The 9,169-nt window shown below is 53.7% G+C and overlaps 1 protein-coding gene across 1 annotated transcript; it reads left to right on the plus strand.

Annotated features, from left to right (window-relative positions):
- The first annotated feature begins 820 nt into the window (after window positions 1–820).
- Window positions 821–5,745, plus strand: SFRP5 (secreted frizzled-related protein 5). The gene is made up of 3 exons (XM_006880048.1): window positions 821–1,350; window positions 3,144–3,221; window positions 5,320–5,745. The coding sequence occupies exons 1-3, from the start codon at window positions 828–830 to the stop codon at window positions 5,664–5,666; spliced, it is 948 nt and encodes a 315-aa protein (XP_006880110.1). The 5' UTR covers window positions 821–827; the 3' UTR covers window positions 5,667–5,745.
- Window positions 5,746–9,169: the final 3,424 nt, after the last annotated feature.

Below are 9,169 nucleotides of genomic sequence, written 5' to 3' on the forward strand. Positions count from 1 at the left end.
CTGGTATTCACCTTACCACATTGTTGAGAGAATTAAATGATGTCATTTATGCAATGGACTTGGAACAGACCCCAGTAGAGGAAGGCATGCAACAAACATAAGCAGTCGTAAGAAATGCTAGTTGGTAATGAGCCAGCGGTGTGTGCACCCACCCTGACCCTTAGCAACAGTTCACTAAATAGCTCTGATAGCTCCGTCTCCATCAGGCTGCGGTGTGTGGAGGTGGCTCTTGTCTATCTCCATTTCCCCAACAACCGCTGAAGTGCCTGGCACCAAGCTCAGTAAACACCGAGTAAAGAGATGCCTGCCTGGACCAGGGCAGTGTGGCAGCCAGAGGGAAAAGGGGAAGCCGAGGTGTCAGGGAAGAGAAAGCAGAGTGGAGGGGTAAAAGACCAGGGCAGAGAGATAAGTGAAGTGAGTGAGAAAAGGAACAGAAGAGGCTGTGGTGGAGAGATAAGGAAGAATGATGGAGAAGACGAGGCGTGAGGAAAATATCCGGGGAGGTCAGGAACCTTGTGCCTTTCCGTGTGGCCGGGAGCTTGTGAGCTGGACAGGGGTGCACCACCAGGCTGTGGGCGGGACGTGAAAGAACCAGACGGGAGGGGCTGAGGGGGGCTCCACCCTGCCACCGCCTAGGGGAGGATGGCCTGAGATTGGCTGGGGCGCACAGACGCTGGGACTGGAGGTAGGAAGGGCCAGGAGCCCACAGCGCGCCGCAGGAGCTGAGCTGACTGCCACTCACTTGAGAGACCTTAGCTGCCCAGGAGCGGCGGGGCCGGGCCGCACATCAGAGCGCCTGGGGGGCCTGCGCCCCGAGTGCTGGAGCCATGTGGACAGCTGCAGGGGGCGCACAGGCGGCCTCGCTGGCCCTGCTACTAGGGGCACTGCACGCGTGGCCGGCGTGTGGCCAGGAGTACGACTACTACGGCTGGCAGACGGAGCCTCTGCACGGGCGCTCCTACTCCAAGCCCCCGCAGTGCCTCGACATCCCCGCCGACCTGGCGCTCTGCCACACGGTGGGCTACAAGCGCATGCGGCTGCCCAACCTGCTGGAGCACGAGAGCCTGGCCGAGGTGAAGCAGCAGGCGAGCAGCTGGCTGCCACTGCTGGCCAAGCGCTGCCACTCGGACACGCAGGTCTTCCTCTGCTCGCTTTTCGCCCCCGTCTGCCTCGACCGACCCATCTACCCGTGCCGCTCGCTGTGTGAGGCCGTGCGCGCTGGCTGCGCGCCGCTCATGGAGGCCTACGGCTTCCCCTGGCCCGAGATGCTGCACTGCCACAAGTTTCCTCTGGACAACGACCTCTGCATCACTGTGCAGTACGGACACCTGCCCGCCACCGCGCCTCCAGGTAGCGCCGCCGCCACTGTCCCCATCCCCGCGCGCCCCAAACGCCCTGAGCCTTCTTCACTGGGCATCCCCACTGATTCTCCCGACTCCATCTCAGCTCCTGCAGACCCCCAAGCCCTCTTGCTGCACCTACCTTCCCAAACCTCTAGTGTCCCTGGGGCGCTCACAATCTTCACACACATATCCTTCCCCCCCCCCCCAATTAATGCCTTTTCTCTTCATTCAACCTGAAAATGCTATAGTTGGTAAACAATGCTTTTCATCTCCTCCATCACCTCTATTCCAAGTTGGGACCTGGGCAGGATGAGGAGAGGAGGAAAGAGTAAGAAAAGACATAAAAATATGAATGCTAAGCCTCGAGTTTTGTGCCCCTCTGCTTTTCTGTGCTGAGCAACGTCTCTACTTTCTCCCCAGTTTCCCTGCCTGGGAGCCCTGGGAGTAAGCCTCTAGGCGGCATATGGGGGCAAAGAGTTGATTAACCAGCTCTGCCCCTAACAGAATCCTGAGACAGTAGCTTTTCAGCCTTGACTGTCCAACTGTAAAACAGAAAGCTATCTAGGGTTCCCAAAACCTCAAAATCCTAATCCCACCCCCAGTTCCATTACTCCACTTCTTCCTCCTCTCAACTTCCCTTTTGCTCTGCTCCTCCTTGGTCTCTTCCAGAGCCGCAGCCCACCAGGTAAGCCCCACCTGAGCACCCAGAGCCAGGGAAGGGAGGTAACAAGTAAGCTGCAACCTCACTGTAGAGTCTAAACTACCCCAACGCAAGGACTCCCCCTAGGGGCAGCACCGCTCCTTTTTCATATCCTCCAGGTTCCCCACTCCCCAAAAGGAACTAGACTTAGCTGCACATAGGTGACCCCTTCACCATACTGGATCCCAACTCTCAATGCTAACCCACCCACTCATTCTGTCCAGGCCACGCACTTCTCCCCAACTCCTACCTCCTCTAAGAGCTGTCATTGGGTGCCCAATCTCTGACCGGAGATGTCTGGAAGAAGGGGAACCCAACCGCTTAGAGTTTGGAAACCAGACAGGAAAGGAGGGGATGGATGAGGCAGTGACATCACAGTCCCCAGCAGAGATTTTTGCAGGGGATCTATTCCAATGGCATGGAAATCCCACCTGACTGCCCTCCTTTCTCCAGGGATACCAAGGAGATACCCAAGGGTGGAGACAAAGGAGGTGCTGAAGAGACCATGAGAATGGGGACCTGGGGACCAGAGACTAAAGAAGTGTCTCCAGGCCAACAGACAATGGAATATTTCATGTAAAAAAGAAGTGTTTGGGCTTCCTTTGAAAACCTCAGTGCTCTGGCACTGTTACTCTGCCCACCCGAGAAAGGGCTCCCACCCAGCCAGCTGGACTTGTTCACCCACCTGCCTGACCCTATCAGCATCTGTTTTCCTAGAGAGAGCTGGCAGATAACCCTGTCCCAGGTCTGGTTCTCAAGCTTTGCAGACTTGGGTCACCACTCAGAACCTGTTTCCTTTTCTCTAAAGTGGGAATCCTACCGCTTATGTCACAGGCTGAGGGGTGCATGAGGTAACAGAACACAAGGCACAGGATGGCTGTGACTGCCAGGTTATGAGCCAATCACTGTGCCCACCTGGGCAGCCATGGCCTGCGTTGTCCTGAATCTTGTGAGTCTTATAATTACTCAATTATCAACCGGTGGTGGTAGGGTCACCATCCACCTCCTTTCCTGTTGAGGATGGGAAGCCTGCACCCCAAGGCAGTCCTTGGACTCCCCCTCATCAGCCTCCCCGCTCCCACCCCGACTTCTCTCCTCAGTGACCAAGATCTGTGCCCAGTGTGAGATAGAACACAGTGCTGAGGGCCTCATGGAACAGATGTGCTCCAGCGACTTTGGTGAGTGAGACCTGGGTGGCCACCCCAGCCCCATCCCTCCTCCTGGACACACCCAATCACCTCCCCGCCCACCACAGTGGACCCCCACCATTTCTATATCACAGACCCCTTTCAGAATCTGAGGAACAGGAATCTCCCCAGAATAAAGCACCTCTATTTAAGCACTTATGTAAAAGATAATTGAAATTCACCATTTTACAGTGGCATTGAGTACATTCACAAGGTTGTGGAACCATCATGATCTAGTTCCAGAACATTCGTCACTCCCAACGGAAGCCCCGTAGCCATTAAGCAGTCAGTGACTCCCTAGTTTCCCCTTCTCCATCCTCTGGCCCAAAGTTTACTTTGGACATATTTTCAAGAGGAACCAGGCCTTAGAGAGAGACATCATGCTGGAAAAGGTCCATGAAAGAGAGGAAGACCGTCCACGAGATGGGCTGACACGGTGACAGCCACAAGGGCTTTGAGCATGAGAGAGATCATGAGAATGGTGCGGATACGGCCCGGTTCAGACCTGTTCACAGGGTCACCATGAGTCCTGGTTAACTTGATAGCACCCTAGCCCTCATTCATCTGTCTTCTATCTCTCCTCCATCATCTCAAGGGCTTCAGGACCCCCTTCAAGACCACAGTCATGGACCTTAGAATCACTCCAGCAGGACTCCTCCAACCATCCCTGAGAGCTGTCCTCAGGGACCCCGGAGCTGTATTTGTCTCCCTAGGGGACGCAGGCTTAGCCCACAGCTGGATGGGACTGTAGGGGGAGAAATGGGCTGGCACCAGGTTGGAAGTGCAGCACCCTCACTCCTGAGCACCTCTGCCTGGAGCCCAGCACATCCCTAGCCAGGGCTCTGTGACTCCTATCTTCACAGCTTCATCCTGGAGCTTCCTGTCCTGGGACGGCTGAGCCAACAGTCCGTCAGGCCTGGTGCATGTGGGGACCACTTAGCCCAGCAGTGCTCTTTGCCCAGTCATCTCCCTGCACTGGAACTGAGCCTCCCTGTGTAGAGAGAGATAATAGCATTATCCTTATTCGCAGTGTCTTTTATGAAGTTAGTCTGTTTGAAAAAAGAACACTGTACCGCATGGTGTGTAGGGTATGTGTATGTGGAGGAGGTTTCAGAGAGAGAAATATTTTATGAAACCTTATTCCCTGAGTGGGCCAAGTTATTCTCTGTCTTCCCACAGAGCTGGGGTCCCTGAAGCCTGAAGAAGGGAGAAACTAGGCCTGAGTGACTGGTTGAAACCAGAATGTCCTATCCCCAACCATAATAGGCTCTCTGCCACCACCCCAGAGTGGCCTGAGCTGTGACTTCCTGGCCACTTCCCCTCACTGCCCTACATACACGCACACACACACACACCACACACACGTCCATGTTCTCTCTCTCATACACACACACATGCGCACGCGCACACACACACACACACCACACCTCCATGTTTTCTCTCTCTCTCACACACACACACACGTGTGCTGGAATCATATCCACAAAAGCTGTTGGTGTCTGCCTCTTCCGAATCCAGTGATGTACTTGATGGTGGGAGTGGTATTTACCCCAGGAATAAACACTATATAGATCAGGGCCCTCCCTTCCCCAGAGTCAGGTGTTAAAACATTTATCAACCCACCACCGCTCAAATCAGGCTCGCACCAAACACATACCCCATATGCATTACACACAGAGAAATCTGGATGAAAAGCATCCCCAGAGCCCGATACAATTCAGGCTCCATAACTTAGGCAAGTCACTGCCTCTCCACACGTTTCTCTCTCCTGTATCTTGAGAATGGAATTAATCCATGCAAACCTAGCATGAGTTGTTAGTTGCTGTTATGTACCCTCATTTGGAACTGACAAATAGCTGATCCTTCAGTGGGTTTTCAGAGGCTGTAAATCACACAGGAGGAGACTGCCCATCTTTGACCCTCAAAGCAGCTGGTGGATTTGAACTGTGTGCCTTTGGGTTGGCAGCACAACCACTATCACTAGGCCACTAGAGATCCCTAGCATGAGAAGAGGTGCACACTTGTAAGATGTAAGCTAACAGGCACCACTCAGGACATCTTGGGCAAGCCCTGTCCCTTCCTCCTACAGTGGTCAAAATGCGCATCAAAGAGATCAAGCTGGAGAATGGAGACCGGAAGCTGATTGGAGCCCAGAAGAAGAAGAAGCTGCTCAAGCCGGGGCCCCTGAAGCGCAAGGACTCCAAGCGGCTGGTGCTGCACATGAAGAATGGTGCGGGCTGCCCCTGCCCCCAGCTGGACAGCCTGACGGGCAGCTTCCTGGTCATGGGCCGGAAGGTGGACGGGCAGCTGCTACTCATGGCCGTCTACCGCTGGGACAGGAAGAACAAGGAGATGAAGTTCGCGGTTAAGTTCATGTTCTCCTACCCCTGCTCCCTCTACTACCCCATCTTCTATGGGGCTGCAGAGTCCCACTGAAGGGCACCTCCCTGCCCGCAGCCAGCTGTGCCTCGCCCTCTTCCTCCCCGACTGGCCTCGCCCCCTCCCAGGCCCACCCAAAGGTCCTAAGGTGTGGGTGTGGAGTCAAGCTTCTGGGTGCTCCATTGCCTGGGGTCTTGAGCATCCTTTTTAGGAGAACCTTCTCATTTGGGTGGAAACCCCAGGGTCTCAGAAAGTAGAAGGCAGAAAGACCGAGAAAAGGGGGTGTGGGGTTCAGAGCAGCCTGAGGAGGTTGTTTCCAGAGAAGATGGGTGGTGTCTGCTCTTCTGTATTGGTGGTAGGCCTCGCTTTAGAAAAGGGAGCTCTCAATATTAGGCTGAGCTACTTGGGGTACAGTTACCCATCCCCACTGCCGCTTTTTGTGCCTTCAGTTGCCCTCCAGAGGAAAGGCATTAGGGTCACAAATGCTCCAGCCCTAGCCTCCTCCTTCCACATTTCTGCTCATCTCCCCACCCACCCCAAAGTGGGAACTTCAGGGGACTCTAAGCCAACGCCCCTTTGGCGGGTTTGAATTCAGTCTTCAGCCTTTGCACCTCCCCCCCTCAAGAATAATGAGTAAATTATTGCTAGTGCTGTGAGGCTGGTGTTCTAGACGCCTCCTGCAGGTAGGGTTCAGGTGTGTTTGGGTTTGGGGTTTTTTTTTAAGTTTTTAATTAAATCAGAGAAGTTGACAGTCAATATTGACCAGGTGATTTCTTTGTCATTGGTTCCCAAGAGGTCCAGGAGGAGGGTTAAACTGAACTTCTAGAAAACAGGTCTTACCTTAGCCCGCCGCCTGTCTGCACAGATGTGCGTGAGGGAGCAGTGTGTGTGTGTTTTTTGTAGAGTTCCCAAAGAGCACAGAGCCAGGGCCACCCCTCTCAACCAGCCACTGAGAGAAAACAAACCAAAAAAATCATTCTTTTGTCCAAGGAGCCGCTGAGGAGAAGCGGAGGGGCTGAGAGGCCCAGGCTTCTCCCCGTCAGAAGATTCCACAGACCTACAAAGTTCCCCATGGTCTGCCAGTCTCTATGCCGAGCAGCCTGGACCCTGGGCCAGCAGTTCCAAAAGAGCTAACGAACTAAACTGTCAACTCTACCCTAGGAGATAAGATGGCAGACAGCTAGCTTTCCTAAGTGCGGTTCAGGGACCTAGGCAGTGTTGGCTTCACCTGGGCACTCGACAGAAATACATCTCAGGGTCCCACTTCTGACCTGCCCTGTAGAACCTTCAACACATGAACACAGAATCATCCAGAATGCTTTCTGAAAGTCTCCTCCTCCCCACCACCAAGAGCAGCCACTCCCAGTACACCCGGAAGTCAGGATTTTCAGCCATTGGGGCATGGGGCAGGGGAGAACAGAAGCCAGTGTTAAGAAGTACCCTCTAGATAAGCTGAAGACTGGGGCAGTGAGAGGGTGAGGGAGCAAAGAGGCCTGAGGGGCCTCTTCAGTGGAGCTCAGAGCCAGTGGAGGCTTGAGGTGGAAGGGACAGGGAGGGGAGAAGCCTTGCAATAGAGGGAAGAGAGTTGGGGATCACTCAAATGATTTGCATTCAGAGAGGAGAGGTGCCAGGAAAGAGATGGACAGGGTGGAGGGTTCATCAACAGAGGTTGAGGGGCAGCAAAGATGTACCCAAAGCAGATGGGGCTCCTGACCAGGAGGGCTGGAGCTGGGATGCTAGGGCCTGTCTGAGGGTTTGCTGCTTCTGTAAGACAAAGGGCCTCGTCCCCTCAAGGTGAGGAAAACCTTGCTTCAGAGGAGAGTGCTGCCTCGGAGAATGAAGGAAGATGTCTCCAGAAAAGCTGGAGGGCTTGAATCCTTTTGTGGTGAGCTGGCCTCTTTGAGGTCTAGCTAACAGGTGGTCTGACCACCTGCCGGTGAACCAGCCCCCCGGACAGGCAGGTGGCCTCCTGGCAGGTCAGGAGCCGCAGAGGCCTACTTGTTCCTCGTCACCTCTCAGGAGGCTGCTGCCACCCACCCTCACCCTCATCCTGCCCAGCTCAGTGGGCTCCCTGAATCTGCTCCTTGTCTCCCAGCCTCCTTTACCGACCAAATATTTACAGACACTTCTATGGTCAACCAGGACCCAGGATTATTTTTCCACTGAACACACAAGACTCCAGACCAGGTCTGGCCAGAGTACAGTACTGACCTCTGTCAGGTGCTGGCAGCCGGCAAGAGGAATGGGGTGGGGAAAAGCATCGCCTTAGCCGTCCCCCAAAGACCCAGACAGAGGCACCTCACCCCACAAAGGGGTTAGGACCCTGCTCTGTCTCCCAACATCCTGTCAGACCACCCAGGAACCTCCTTCCTGGGGCCAGAGGATCCTCAGAGACCAGGAAGGAATGCCAGACCTGAGCCCCATTCTGCATTCCCTTCTGTCACAAAACCCCTCACTTCACTGCAAGGTGGGCCTGGAGACCCCCATCTGGTATTGTCCACAGGGAGCTGTCCAGGTTGAGGGTATCTGCAAAGTGTACCTGACCCCCTGGACCAGAAAATCCAGGTACAGCAGGGACTTCACCCGAGAGGGCTGGAGCTGGGCTGCCCAGGACGACCCTTCTGGACCTGCCACATCTGACTGTGGCTCCTGTTCTTACGGTTACAACCCAGTGATGGCTCCTGCTCCCAATTTCTCAGCCACAACCCAGGGAGCAAGAGCAGGGCTCAAGCAGACAGGAGCACATCAGCTGCCGTGGAGCTTTTAATGAGGAAAACTGTCATTTCCCCTAAGTCCCACCTGGTAGATTTCCACTTACTTCTCACGGGCCAGCTCTACATCACAGGACCACCCCATGTGGCAAGGGGGAGAGAAATTAAGATGCTCAGCTGGGTACAAAAGCAAGTTCTATCAACAGAGGAAGGATTTGGGGTGTGCAATCAGATTCTGGATCTAGGCAGGAGACAGTAGTAAAGTCCTGTGCTGGGTTCTAGTCCTGTGGCACTGAGGACACTGAGAACATTTCTGAGCCTACTTACCCAACTGTAAAATGGAGTGATAATGTCTACTTCACAGGATTTCTTAGTATTAAACAGGAAAATGAATGAACTGTGCCTGGAAACCATACCCTGCATGTAAAAAGATGTCCATTTGGCAATTAGCATTTTTATTAACCAAAAGCTATTACCTGGCCCAGTGGCTGCACAGAGTGAGTGCTCAAAAACTTCCTAATGGATTCATCAATCAACTAAGAAAAACTATTGGCAGGTAGGCAGGGAAAGGACAGGAGGGTCTTACCTAAAAGCCAGAATTATTGCTTTCAAAAGTAAGGCACCACCATTTAGTGTTTGGGCTTCAGAAACTATATCCCTAGATATTATGAAAGCTAATCTTGGAGAAATGACATGTAGTAAGCAGCAGTAAATGTCAGGCACATGCATTCTAATTTAAGCCTCCCAACAGTCCTCTGAGGTGGGCACAACTATTATCTAGTTTAATGCGGTGGCTGAGGTTCAGAGAGGTTAAGCAACTTGCTGGAGGTCACACAGTCTGTGCCTGGT

Source organism: Elephantulus edwardii, unplaced genomic scaffold (genome assembly GCF_000299155.1).
Source record: "Elephantulus edwardii isolate Elephantulus edwardi_28Jun2011 unplaced genomic scaffold, EleEdw1.0 scaffold00006, whole genome shotgun sequence".
In the NCBI taxonomy this organism is placed as follows: domain Eukaryota; kingdom Metazoa; phylum Chordata; class Mammalia; order Macroscelidea; family Macroscelididae; genus Elephantulus; species Elephantulus edwardii.